Source organism: Telopea speciosissima, chromosome 11 (assembly GCF_018873765.1).
Source record: "Telopea speciosissima isolate NSW1024214 ecotype Mountain lineage chromosome 11, Tspe_v1, whole genome shotgun sequence".
NCBI lineage: Eukaryota > Viridiplantae > Streptophyta > Magnoliopsida > Proteales > Proteaceae > Telopea > Telopea speciosissima.
In genome coordinates this window covers 40,275,789-40,290,706 of record NC_057926.1, presented here as the reverse complement: position 1 = coordinate 40,290,706, position 14,918 = coordinate 40,275,789, and the positions used below count along the sequence as shown (strand labels likewise).

Sequence of the window (14,918 nt, the reverse complement as noted above, 5' to 3'; positions counted from 1 at the left end):
AATTTGGGGAAGATTTAGGGTTTAAATAGACACCTCATTGCCAAAAATCCTAGTTTGATGTAATCATTCAAGTTATTTTTCATTAATCTAGTGATCCATTGCAAAAATGACACTAAAAATCAATACTTAGAACAAAAAAATTAAAGTTTTGATGGCAACAGTTATTGCACAAATTTGGTAGAGTATTTTGACCAATAGGAACAAAGAATCAAGTTGATTTTGCCAAACAAAGTTGATTAGAATGTCTTACAAGATATATCTAAGAAAAGTTAGATTCCTTGACCAAAAAGTGGAGTTATGTTTCATATTCAATGGATAAAATATAGCCACGTGGCATAAGGAAAAAAAAAACAGAATCTGACCAGCTTTTTGTCCTTCTCCGTCATTTTAAGTAAAGGTATCTGGCTTTCCGTCTTTTCACCAAACCCGAGCTCCTCACCATTCTTTTTACTCTGTTGTCCTAACTCCTAAAAGGTAATGAAAACTGAAAAGCCAAACAAACTCAAGAAACTGCCATGGAAGCTCTCACGGCCTCTTAAGGCCGAGAGAAACGAGAGGGCATTGAGAGTGTGAGAAAAACCTAATTGAAATTGCAGCTTTGATATATTGATTCAGGGACGAAGAAGCAGATGGCTTCTCTCGTTTTTTCTCCACCTTCGTCTTCTTCTTCTTCGGCTCTGGTTTCCTGTTCCTCCCGGAGCTGTGGATACTTCGTCTCCAATGAGTCTCGCCTTCGAATCTCTCCCAGAAATGGCGTGGTTAGTCATTTTAACTCTCCTGATAATCGTATTCACTTTAAAAGCACGATTCCTAGTTCTGAAGTTTTTTGCGGGAAATTCAATTTTATTAGATCAGGGAAGAGCCCGAGTTAGTTGTCTTCTCCTGTAATTCGGTGTTTAATGTATCTTGTAGCGTATTGGGACTGGACAGTTCCGGCCAGTTGTGTTGGCTTCTTTTAGCTAATTTCTTTTTTATTATGTTTGTTCTTTTCAATAGATTTTGATCTTATTTATGTTGATGTATGTTGTTGTTGTTAAGAGGTGTAATTTGGTGGAGCCGTTAAAGTATGATAATGGAAAGCCATCCATTCCAATCCTTAATGGACTGGCCGTGCCCAATGTCTTTTCTTCGTGTCACCCTGAAAATACAAATAACAAGAGTGATACTAGGCTGCGTATTTTCTCTGGCACAGCCAACCCTTCGCTTTCTCAGGTAAATAGTTTGGTTTTTAATTTAGCTTTTTGGTAATGCAAATTTAAATGGAATTGTATATAATAGTTTTTATTTTGCTGGTGGGGATTTATCATTTTTATACGCTTTATTATAAATGTGATAATCTGATAGTCTTTGTCTATCTCAGTTTACTCTGAGTGCTTCAAGTTGAGTTAAAGGGTTCATCAAAGCCAGCAAAGTTCAGTCAAGTACCAGAAAAACCCAGTTATCTTCCTTCAAATTTTGTCTTATTGCATATCTAAACTGTGTAACTTAATAAGCTGAGATTCGTGAGCTGTTTTAAATATATATTGCTTATTCTCTCTAAACCTGGTGCATGCTATTTATACAGGGGAATACAGAAATTTATTATTTATTTCTTCTTGTGTGATTTCCATGCTCAATTAGCTTTGGTGATATGTTTGTGACTCTTTGCGTTTTAATGGTGCCAAGTTTTGGATGACCAGTATCCATGATAAGACAGATACCTGTCATTTTTAAGTTTTCCTTTACAACAATTTTGGTTTTCATATAATTTCAGGTCATGATAGTTTCATGGATGGAAGTATCATCTTCTACCTTCTGTAATATTTCATACTCTAGTAATCTTTTCTTGGACATCTTATGTACATATTCTATAGCTTAGTTATTTTTCAAAATGTGAGCCTTCACTTGAGGGGTGCCATATTAATTCTAGTTTTGGCCATCTCTTAGGGGTAGCATTTCTGCACTCTTCGTTGTGCTAAAGATTCTTCACCAAGCTGTCATTACAAGTAATTTGAGCTTTAGTTCTGAACAAGTTGAAGTAAATGATTTTTGTTCCAATAGCTAGCAGATTGAGCTTAATTGTGGCAGACCATTAAGATTTTCATTTTGCGGTTATCTTTTTTAAATTTTGTTCATTTAGGTACCTCCTTATGGACTTAATGTTTGTGGTCCATGCCATAGATGTTAGAATCTGATTGTAGGTGTTCAGAAGTCCACTCCAATATATTTTTTTTTGTTGGGAGGGCGGGGGGGGAGAGGTGGGATTCGAAAAAGAGTCATTAAAAGTAAAATGAGGTTGCTAAGAGGGCAATACATCAGACAGTACAAGAAAACTAATAAATACAGTCACCCATAACCCCTTACACCTGCAATCAAAGCCCCAAAAGTAGGAAAAAAATTGATAACCTATCTTTGAATATCAATAATCTGAACCCCAAGCCTAACACCAGCAAGCAGCAGTTGGAAAAGAAAATTCCCCTGAAAAAATCTCCACAAATGTTGGCACTATCCTTGATCTGAATCATCTCTAAACTCTCTTAAATCGGCACTTCGTTTCACCAGATCCCTTCAAGCCAACTTAAAAACCTGCACCACAATTGACATTTCAGAGCTTATCATAGCAGATTTTACAAATGATGGGATTGAGATAATTTTCTGGCTGCAGTCATCCTCAAAGACTCAAATGCCGCTTATCATTTTCTTGAAGTTAGACACAAATTCTGTTACTCAAAGATAATGCCTTCTCCACAATCTTATCCACCTCATGTTCCTCTCGGCTTTCACCACAAGTGAGTCTTTTTCCCCTTTGGTTCGACCTCCTGATCACTTTCTTGAAACTACACCCCTCTCCCATCCCCCCTCCAACCATTAGATTCCCCTTCAATTTCTTGAAACTACACCCCGCTCCCAAACCTTTAGACACCAGTTCTGTTTTCGTTTACCAGGCTCTATGTTCACCAGAATTGTTAATGAGTGTACTAAAAATTCTATATTATTATATGGGAAAAGGTTCTCTGAGTCACCGTGGCAGGGTATGATAGCACCTCTGTGGCTATCTCTCTCCTCCTCATATGAGATGACCTCGCTGCCCTCCTATGTATGATACCGTTTTGTCACACCTCATTAGTGCGCTCCCCTATGCTGCTTCCTTAGAGAACGCTCTCCCTTATTATATATATTCATGGAATCACCCCCCCACCCCTTTTGGATAGGTAGGATTTGTTCCCTGGCCTCAGATGCAACAACCCAAGGCTTTGCCAGTGAACTGTGCTGGCACCTTCAATTTTTTTGCCATAGGCTGGGTAGTGCTTTGAAAGTTGAAACAGGATTTGATTTCAGTCCTATGCTGTCATCAGCTATAGATTTTGGCTCCAAAAAGTTGTTATTTGTATCGTCATGAGGCTACTTATTTACCAATCTTCCCAATCTACCTGTGCAAGTGACACTGAAGAAATGGTATCTCTTGTCGTTCCCAGTCTGTAGAACTCGACCATAATCTGCTAGATCTCATTCTTGTTGTTTTGATGGATTTTTGAATACAAGTAATTCTTCTATTAATTATGGGTTTTCTTGGAATCATTAGTCAAGATTAGCAGATTTTCCCCCTCACAGAAAAGATGAAGTAATTCTCCTTTTTTTTTTTTGGGGGGGGGGGGGGGGGTGGTAGGTGAAATAAAGTAAATCTCTACCATGTACCATAAAAAGCTTTACAGTGTAGGTTTTCTCTTTAGGTTAGCTATCTGCATTTGATGTATAATATAGAAGAAAGACATGAAAATCAGTATCTTCTCTTGGCAAGTCTTTAAGTTCAATGCAGGGTGTTAACCAATCTATCATAAGAAAGCTCACATATTTGCATGGGGCTGGGTGCTATCATTTCTTCCCTCAAATATCCTTCTAGTCCACTCTTTTCATATACTCTGACAGATTGCGAACTGGACCATATTCCATAGGATTCTTCCTTCTTTTTTTTTCAAAGGTAACACAGGCCCATGGTAAGAAAATCTTTAATTCTTGTGGAGGATACAATGGACCATCAAACCCTCCAATGAAGAACCACCCAATAGCCTCTGCCATTATGCATCCCAGAAAATATATGATACTCTGTCATATCTTGTCTCCACTTATGATGCGATTGTTGGATTTGTGAAATCTCTACATTGCATCTCTTATCGAGATCCTAATCAGCCCCTTTGTATATTTTTCGGGGGGGGGGGGGGTGGTGGTGGTGTTAAATCCATCGATTTATTTTTAAAATATATAAAGATAACGTCTTGGCATTGGTGAGTTAAGTACATATATAGATTATCTACAAGGAACTATTGATTTATTTTATGATGTTCTGACCCCCTCTCAAGGTGAATGCATTAGGATACTTTAGACCTCGGTAAATTGTTTTTCTTTTCTCTTAATGCATTATATTTTCCCAGGAAATCGCATGCTACATGGGGCTGGATCTTGGAAAGATCAAAATAAAGCGATTTGCAGATGGCGAGATCTATGTTCAGTTACAAGAGAGCGTCAGAGGATGTGATGTTTATCTGGTACAACCCACCTGCCCTCCAGCGAATGAGAATCTCATGGAGCTTTTGATAATGATAGATGCTTGTCGGAGAGCATCTGCCAAAAATATCACTGCAGTGATACCATATTTTGGATATGCTAGAGCAGATAGAAAGGTAACTCCCTTCTCTTGTTGTGCATGTGGTATGAACTATGAACCTGACATTAGATAATCTATAGTTTGAGGACTCCTCCCCCTCCCCCATAAAAAAAAAAAATTTTAGTCCCATACTTGTAATTTATTGTGTACAAATAAAATTGAATAAAATTGAGCTATTGCAACCTATTGGTTGCAGGTTCAAAACTTGGAAACAGCCTCTCCTGCAAAGCAGGAGGTAAGGCTGTGTACATTTGCCCCTCCCAGACCCTGCAATAGCGGGAGCCTTGTGCACTGGGACGCTCTTTAAATAAAATTGAATAAATAGTGAACATGCATGGAGTTGGCCTGATCATTGATGGACTACCGCCTGGATATCCTTTGTTGACAAGTAAACCTGATCAGATGAGCAAAACATTCAATCCATGGACTTCTCTCATCCTTCAGGTGGTTACGATGATCCTACCAATGCTGAGCCTGGGGATTCTCCTTATATTTCTTCGTGATAGTTTTTCTATTTACAACTTACTTAAAAGAAAGGATGTCTATGTTGACTGATTCCAGGCAGCTGTTTCCTGCAAATGCAAGCTAGGAAGGCCTTCCTATAAGGCCAAATATTTACTATGTGACCAGTTGGATGGGCCCCAAATTGGGGACAGGTAGACCAGGATCCGCTGCTCACACGTCAAGTTTTAGCCAAAATGGAATCCACCGAAAGGCAGAACAATGCCTTGATAATCGAGGACTACAAAGAAGGTGCATGCTAGTACAGGGGTGGATCAATGTATGGTAGGTTCTGAAAATTGAAAAATGGCTAATCTTGACCATGCCGCATCTGTCCAATGGTCATAATGGCTAAATTATCCTCCTGTGAGGCAAGAAGTTGGTGTGCTGTATAGGTAGGCCTTCCTAAGTGGGCCATGCAAAAGACCTTTTGCATTGTCTTATTGATGTAGGAATACAGGTAAAACAGTGGTAGTTTTTCAGGCCTGTCATCTAAATACTGTTTTACCATATTGGTCCTCAGAATTTTGTTCCTAATATTTACCTCCTGTGATTTTCTTTCTTCAGACTCAAGGACGTGAGTCTATTGCAGCTAAACTTGTAGCAAACCTGATTACAGAAGCAGGTGCAAACCGTGTTCTTGCTTGTGATCTGCATTCTGGCCAGTCCATGGGTTATTTTGATATTCCTGTAGATCATGTATATGGTCAGGTAATTATCCCATGCTACATTTTCATTGATTTTGTGCTTTATTGCTATAGTAAAATTCTTTTGTCTAAATGATTTGAGTTCTGCTTTGACCTATTTGCAAGTTACTGTTTGTTTTCTTATAGCCTGTGATTCTTGATTACCTGGCAAGCAAGACTATTTGTTCTGATGATCTGGTAGTGGTCTCACCTGATGTTGGAGGTGTTGCTAGAGCTCGTGCTTTTGCTAAGAAACTATCTGATGCCCCTCTTGCCATCGTGGATAAACGGCGTCATGGCCACAATGTTGCAGAGGTAGGATTCTGAGGAATGGTTGTGCTGATGGCTTTTAAGTTGTCAACTTTAAATATGCTTCGTGTTTACTGTACGAAACTATGACTTGGTAGTAGTATTATAATTTTAGGATATCAATCAAGTAGACTGTTTGGAAAGAGTATGCATGGTGTCTGGCCCATTTGTTGTGAGTCCTGCCCACTATTTATTGGGTCCCACGAAGGGGATCTTACAAGGTAATTTTAACTCACTCAAGTGATTCTTACCACCAGTATTTGGTTAATAGCTCTGGTGGTTATTATCATCCAACTGGGTCAGATCCCTTTCACCTTAAGAGTTAGGATATCTTTTAGTGGCAACAACATTCTACCAGACTACTTGCTTTTTATCATAATGGTTCTTATGCATTACATGCCTTGTTTTTCTGTACAAGGTGTTAAGGATTTATTACAAAAAAAATTGTATTTTCTAGTAAAGATCTCAAAACGAAATGGAGTGACCTTGGTATTATTTAATAGTACTCATGGAGATTCATTTGTCTAGGATGATTAGGAGGTTTTAAAGAAAACTATATGTTGATTGGAAATAGATAATTTTGTATGCGGTTTTGTACCTTAATACATTGCTGCATGATCTTCTATATGGATCATGTGTCCAAGTGGGCTCACATAGTCACATTGTAAATCCTCGTCATAGATTCTTGGGCAACACATCCAGATTTTTTTTTTCTTCTGTCCATCTTTGTTAGGCATTTAAGGATATATATTCTAGTTAAACTACATTTTATTTCATAGAATGTTTCAAGTTGGAAAAAAAGAAGCATCTATTTATGCCCTATTAATGGTATGATGGGCTGGAAAAGAACAACACTTTAACTGACCTACAGAAATTCAGAAGCACACCGACCAATGGGGGGGATTTTGAGGACTGATAACTCTAGTTTAAAACAATGGATGAGACTGTTAATACCATTGAAGGATGATTCCGTTATACAGAATATATGGACAGATCATGGAAGGACTGATAACTCTAGTTTAAAACAATGGATGGGACTGTTAATACCATCAAAGGATGATCCTGTTATACTGATTGAGTGCTCAAAATTAGGGGTTAATCCAATGGGTGGGGGGGGGGATTGGGAGAAACAAACTGAAACAAAAATTAGAAACTAGAGGAGATTTATTATAACTTGCAATCCAGCCATCTGATGGTCTTCAGATCTGGATTGAAGAAGACAAACTAGGGGAGGGATAAAATGCAAAAATCTCAACTCAATCCAAAGGTTAGATCTTCAGAAATCTGGGAGGGATGACTCAGCCCAGAAAGCTGTCAAACAGACCTATTACAGAAACTAACAGGCTCTGGGAAAACTATCAGAATAGATGAAGCTAATGAATAACAGTATTAGACAATGAGATAATCAATAAAACAATACTGTTAATGCCTGGATTTGAGCCATGATAATGAAAGGATGTCTGCTGGATTTTGCTGGACCAGAATAACAATTGAAAACAAAAGAAAAGGAGGAGGAATAGGGAAGGGCCTCTCATCCATGGTCTCTCACCATACAATGTCTCCCATAGCAACTGACTCATTTAGCACACAAGGCAAAACCCATTATTTCAACATCCAAAACCGATGGGGAGGGGGGATTCCCCCTTGTATTTATAAAATAAAAAGAACTCAAATGCAAAGAACTCTCTATGCATGGAGGTCTCTTGGTAAAAATAGAAACTAGATCTCCCTAATGCTATTGCATGAAATAGATGACTCCAATTAGAAACTTGCTAATAGCGAGCTAGTATTTACAAATTACAAGTAGATAGAAACTAAACTATGGCAGCACTAGGATAAGATCTTCCTCCACTTAATAACTTCTTATCAAGATATATGTCACAATGACGCGGTTTGTCCCTATGGAAGATGCCTTCCCTTTCATCGTTGAACAAACCTCCACTCCATTTGCTTCTGTTGTGGCGATTTGCAGACGCCGGAGGAGAATGAAGCAACCTAGGAACAAAGGGGGAGCGAATGCTCAAATGCCAGGACACCCAAATCTACATAACCGAATCAAAAAGCAAGCAAAAAAATAGATCTGATGAGAAGGATTCCTTCGGGATTCATAGCCTCTGATGACCAAAGAATTGTCATTCATGACTTGGTGGAATAAGTGAATCACACAATACTAAGAGGAGATTACACTTGGCTTGCAATTCTTACACAAACAATTTGTAAGAAGTCCTGTATATTCATAAATTATCTCTTACAAATGAATATGGGTGTGATTAATAACAGCAGTAGTAAATGAAGCACCTGATTTTTTTTTCCAATACATTAAATTTTTTTTCCAATTAATTACATTGAGAAACTAACTATTCAAAGTCAATTGAAAAACCTGTTAAAGTGTGTATCGTGGAGAAATAATGGACATCCATGGATCAGTGTACCATAGGATAGTTCTAGTCTAATAACTTAGTTTAGTTGTCTTTATATTTTATTGTTTCCTTCTGTAATCAGGCTTTAGGCTTAGTAAGTTATTTAATTCTATTTTAAGTTGTAACAAGACTTCCACTCTTAGTAGAATCCCTACTAAGAGTCGGCAATTACATTAATATAAGTAGTTGGCTAGCACGATAGAAGGTATTCTGATTCCATCGCACTCTGGCTCTTCTCTCTCTCTCTTTCTCCACTTCATCTTCTTCTTTTCTGGTTTGCTGGTTCACTAAGCTCTGATATTCTCACAAAACCATAATACACATATAAAAACTACAGCACCATTATGAACATGGGAAATGCTAGTGCGACTCTCATTAATTGAGCATGGGGTCACGATCCAACAGTAGTATGACACATGGCCATCATGCTCCCCACTCAGAACCTGTACAGTGACCAGTGCTTGGAATGAACATACATGGGAGGTTGGGACATGGTGGCCACATTTCATACTCCTGTTGGAGTGTGTATGCACACTCAATTAATGAGCATGGTGCTAGTATTCCCCTGCATTTTATTAGTAAACCATATTGGGACATATCTCCAGCAAAGTAATAGCTTACTGGGTGTTTGGAGCTATAGCTTACTGGGTGTTTGGAGCTTGCACTTGTAGACATAGAAAGTTGGGTTTGTAGTATATTGAACGAGTTAAGCTAGAACAAGGGCTAGTGGATCTGGCTGTTTGTAGGTTTCTTTGAACTGAGCATGGGCTATTGGATTTGATTGACATGCTTGGTTATATAATTGGTCTTGTGGAACGGGTCCAGTATAGTGGGTTTCAGGGTTTGTACACTGGGCTGCATTGAAGTCCTTACAAAGTATGGACTACAAAATGAACAATTGAACTGGAAAAGCTTTTTGAAATTTGAACTTGGAGCTGCTGCTGGTGGGTGGGTTGGGGGGGGGGGGGCTTAGGTAGAATGAACCCTAGGTTCATAATTACACAACCCTGTGACAGGATCTCAAGAAAATCCGTGAACAGAATTTAGGTCAACGATAGGGTCAAAGTCAATCTTTTCTGATTTTTTACCAAGGCTCACAAACTGTAAGAATAGATAATCCCCAGAACACAACAATGTTCTAATGGTTGGATTATGCACAACAATCAAATAAACAAGCCTGAAACTTCAAAATTCAGAATTAGGAGATTTTTTATTGCAGGAAATCTGAGACTCTGATTAGCCTAAAGTGGTCGAAGGTCAGTCTTGGAGGACCTCTTCAATGCCCCAAAGTATGGACAAAATCCAACGGTCAGATTGTAAATTTCAGAATTAGCAAGTAATAGTCCCTGAAATCTAGGAACTATGATATCAGTAGATCAACAACTCTGATGGGGACCAAATTCTGGGAGAAACACCTATCTAAGAGGGAGAATACCTCCTCCTAGTTTCAGCTAGATCTAAGGGTCTGATTCCCTTAGGTGATAGGATCAATTGGCAGCAAAAACACCCAGAAAACAGGGCGGCCACCAGCAACAAAACAGCAGCCAAATAATGTGAAAAAAATATTTACATGTATTCCTCTGTTCAGGTTTATATTCAGCAGATATAAGAGGGATGATTCCCACAGAAAATTGAGGAAAAGATTTGATGAACAAAGGCTGTACTTACTTGGTACTGTAGGGAGGAAGAGGAAGTTAGGGAAGGGAAGAAGATCAGATTCCCCACCTGATCAATCTTAGAATCCCACTGAGGCTTGCTGTTGTTTCCCACAGTAGCTTCTGTTTCTCACAACTCCATTGAAGCAAAATCTCAATTACTTCTCAAGAAGATCAGATTTCCCACCTGATCAATCTTAGAATCCCACTGAAGCTTGCTGTTGTTTCCTACAGTAGCTTCTGTTTCTCACAGCATCGTTGAAGCAAAAGCTCAATTATTTATTCATCAAAATCATGGGGGAGCTCGTAGGATCTTACAACTTATAACTAGAGCTGAGTAATCCAACTAGGAAACTGAAAAGAAAAAGTTGAAAGGAACTCTCCAACGATGGGAATATTCTAATGTACTACCATTACAAGTAGATAAGGTAGAAACTTAAAACTTAAAAAAATAAAAAGGAAAGCAACTAAAACATAGCCCACAACTTGGGCTTGTAAACAGGCCCACTCATGGCCTTAAAGGCCCATGTCAGGCTGGACTTAAAGAAGCTGAGCTTCCTTTAATTTATTGGCCACTAAGACCTTTTGGTTTTCTTCTTTCTTCGGGTGTAAGGTAAAAACTCCCCTGCATCAGCTGCTGTCTAATTTGCAGTTATATCAGTCTTCCACAACAAGCAAAAGCATATTTGACTTTTAACTGTTTGGTTTAAAGGGTTGTGCTATGTCGTCTAATTCCTGAATTTTGTGTTAAATGCTCCTTTGCAGGTGATGAATCTGATTGGTGATGTCAAAGGTAAAGTAGCAGTTATGGTGGATGACATGATTGACACTGCTGGTGAGTCAAGTCTTAACAAATCAAGTTGTATGATATTCATTTGGCTTTGAAAATGAAGTTTTTTCAAGTGCATCAAGAAATCTGCTAACGTTGCTTGGTATGGTAGTGAACTAGATCCACTAAAGTTCAGGAATTTTTTACTATACCCTCTTTTCCACTATATTGAGACGACTGGATAATTCTGTTACAAGTTCCCCTCCACCCATAACCTGTTAAGTGAAGTACAGATGTAAGAACAATATTGTCCGAGGGGACCCCTTAGTTGGATCATGCATACAGTTTGTTTTGTGTATTTTTACTATATTCCATATTTAAGAGTTTTGCTCATGGTGGTTTATTGTTTTCTTAACTGGTAATTTGCTTGAAATTTCCAGGAACTATTACAAAAGGTGCAGAGTTGTTACATCAAGAAGGGGCCAGGGAAGTCTATGCATGTAGCACACATGCTGTTTTCAGGTATCATCTATATTTCAAGTTACATGCCTCATATAGTCATATGCCTTCTGTAAAGGATCTGTTGGATGGCCTTAAATATTTTTACGTATTTCAGAAGGCAAAGCCTATTCTAGGAATGGGAAAATAATTCTCTAGACGTCAGAATGAAATCGTTCATATGCTTTCATTATCTCTTCATAAACTTTTGTAATCCATTTATTGGCTTATAAATATGTGGTTTTTAGGGTTGGCAAGTTGCAGAACTCTCCTTTCATGTTGTGAACCTCTGGACAACCATCAGTTTGTGCAACTTTAGAATACTTGATTTTAAGCTGGATTTCAGCAACTTTAAGTTCCCAGTTCAACTTTGACCGATTCCTCCTGCCTCCAATTCGCCAACCCACTCCCTAGGTGGGGTTGGGGTGGGGGGGGGGGGGAGAGAAAAAAAAACTGTTTTTCATTTGATTAGCTGACTGGCTAGAAATGTTAAAGTGTAATCCAGCTAGATAGGTGATTCACCATTTGATGGCTGAGATGGATTCAAAAAAGCTCCTTCAAAGAAATTCAACCATCAAATGATTGTCACTATAAATCCAATCTCCACATTCCTTTGGACAGAGGAAATATGCTATAAGCCTGTAAGTAGCTTTGCATATATCTGATTAGGTTGAGCCTCAATGTACTGTCACTCTATTCAATGGAGCTATTGAATGCTCAATTCTCATATCCTGCATGTGCATATGAATGGGATAGTTAAGGAACTGTCTTTGACAAATCTATAACGTCAGGCTGCAGTGCTGGAGTTTTATAGCAATTATTTTGTAGTCAAGTTTTAATGCAATTTAATATACTGCCCTTGGATCCATTTACTGTTTGCCCCTGATTCTTTTCTTTGGCAGCCCTCCTGCTATCGAGAGGTTGTCAAGTGGTCTGTTTCAAGAGGTGATCATTACAAATACCATTCCCGTGCTGGAGCAGAATTACTTCCCACAGCTTACGGTTCTGTCTGTAGCAAACCTATTGGGCGAGACCATTTGGCGTGTTCATGATGACTGCTCTGTGAGTAGCATTTTTCAGTAAATTGGATTATTTAGATAATGACATTGGCTCATTTTAATCCAGACATGGGTTGTAAACTTTGTGTTCCTTCTGTCCCTTTTTCTTTTCTTTCCCGCTTCCCTTTTTTTGGCTGCTTCTCTCCTTCCTTGTTCTCCTCTTTCCCTTTATTTATCAAACCTTACTTCTTTCTTCCAATAAAATTTCTGATCATGTTGAAGCAAATTACTTGAATCGCTAAACTTTTGTCCTGTTCCCTTAATCCCATTTATGGAGGTTATGCTCTACTGTCAATCAACTGATCCCATTCCAAAATTTGAATTTTATTGCTTCTTTCAGTAAGAACCTGATATGAGATATTGATATGGTTCGTCTTAATCCTGATGGTCAAACTCTTCTGTACTTGATTTTAATCAAACATTTTGGAAATCAGTATCGATGAGAATAGCTTCATGTTGGACCTTTTTTTTTTTTTTGCCTTCTTTCTTTTGCTGAATGTCAGGGTAGCTTTGAACCCATTTCAAGCTTGGGCATTGATTGAAACAAAGTCTCAATGGTGGTGCACACTCTCTCCCAGCTCTCACAGCTACCAGTAAATTACTTTGGAAACACAGGTTTCTTAAATAGGGAATCAAATTTCTACCCAATGATTTTTATGTTCTTCTTTCTCAAACTCTGTACAACTTGGGGTTTAGTGGGAAGTTCTCTAACTGCTAGGTACATTAGGTATCCTTCTCTATTCTCAAAATTCCCATTTTCCCAAAGCTATATAGTAGACAATGGTGTGAAGAGTGTGATACATATTGTTTTCAGTGATGGTTGATGTGTAATATCGACTGATTGATGGAATATTTCTGTATACTTAAATTGGCCTACAATTGTGTGAAGAGTGTGATACATATTGTTTTCGGAGATGGTTGATGTGTAATCTCTACTGATGATGGAATATTTCTGTCTACTTAAATTGGCCTTGCTGTTGTAGATTGCAGGTAATAAAGCTTTAAATTGTGAAATTATTTGTACCTCTAAAGGTACCTATCATTATGTGCCTCTATTTGTTAATGACCGAGAGAATGTGATGGATCAAATACTTAACACGGATCATCTGACAGTTGATTTTTATGCATTACTGCATCTCTTATGGAGGACCAATTTAGTGATGTATTTTCTCCTCTGCATACAAAGATGTGCTTGGCTACGGTTCATAGACTGCGTTTGATCATTTATTATTTTCTCCAATCGGGATTTCCCCTCTGTATGAGGCACATGCTCATGATCTAGTTAATGATTGTTTATGGGGAATACTATATGCAATTTAAAATGGGATTCTGGGTATGGGTAATTTTTTTTCCGTTTTTGATAAAAAAAACTTTGGCCGGTTAAAACCCTTTTAGAGACTATTTGACAAGAGGATTTACAGTTATTCAAATGTTTTTAATTATCTAATAAATATCTGCTCCTTAAACACGATTATACATGTCAAAGGAGACAGGTTACTACTTCTACGGTTGCCCTCAATTGCAGAAAAGGAGAGAAAGGACTCTCTCTCTCATATTTTTTCGTTTCTGTTTCTGTTTCTGTTTTTTTTCATTTTTATTTCATGTTCAGTTTCTTTCTACATTTGAAGAGTGTGTTCAGGTCGCTTGTAGCACAGAAGCTAGAAATAGGGCAGTAGTCCGCAAGAAAATATGGTGGTTGATCAGTAACCCTTTGACAAATTCTTTTGATAAGGATCTTCGGGCTGGAATTGCTTGGTTCTAAAGGGAGCCCCTTTTTTTTTCTTTTTTTTTTTTTTTGGTTTTTGTTTTAAATCTTCTTCCCTTGTCATCTTTCATTCAACCCAAAAAACTATCTTTCTCGGTTCAGGCCTCTACTGCGAAAAGATTAAAATTTTCCCTGTCTATGTTGGCCACCATTCATTTGTTATTAAAAACACTTGGTCGTATCAATAGATGCTTAATACTAAAATTTCTTTGTTGCAGTGGTCCTTCAAGAGTAAAGGTACCTGTCTTCCTCATCCCTTTCTTTTTGATAGCCAAATTCGGGTAGAAGGTCCCTAGCCTTTCAGGTAGTTGAAAAACCAAACGGCCCCCCTTTTGGGTTTCCTTCCCATGTGTGGGTGGGGAGTGGTGTAACGGTAGAGTCTAGACAACTCATCCTAAAATGTAAGGGAAATGCTAAAGTATGTGAGCCTCATGACTTGTAGTTCAATTACAAAGTTGGTGAAATATTTTTTTACCTTTTTATTACAATTTTCAGAAAAACTCTTCTTGTGGAACGTGATGAGTTTATCAAAGTTTTTCATTATAGGGTAAATTACTTGTACACCCCTTGTACTATGGCCCGATTGCTTAACACTCCCAACGTTTGAAAACTATT

The 14,918-nt window shown here is 38.1% G+C and overlaps 1 protein-coding gene across 1 annotated transcript; it reads left to right on the top strand.

Moving 5' to 3' along the window:
* Nucleotides 1-509: 509 nt before the first annotated feature.
* Nucleotides 510-13,327, top strand: LOC122646508 (ribose-phosphate pyrophosphokinase 1-like). The gene is made up of 9 exons (XM_043840083.1): nucleotides 510-758; nucleotides 1,039-1,212; nucleotides 4,410-4,658; nucleotides 5,711-5,854; nucleotides 5,977-6,144; nucleotides 10,979-11,048; nucleotides 11,423-11,504; nucleotides 12,383-12,542; nucleotides 13,042-13,327. The coding sequence occupies exons 1-9, from the start codon at nucleotides 630-632 to the stop codon at nucleotides 13,078-13,080; spliced, it is 1,215 nt and encodes a 404-aa protein (XP_043696018.1). The 5' UTR covers nucleotides 510-629; the 3' UTR covers nucleotides 13,081-13,327.
* The last annotated feature ends 1,591 nt before the right edge of the window (nucleotides 13,328-14,918 follow it).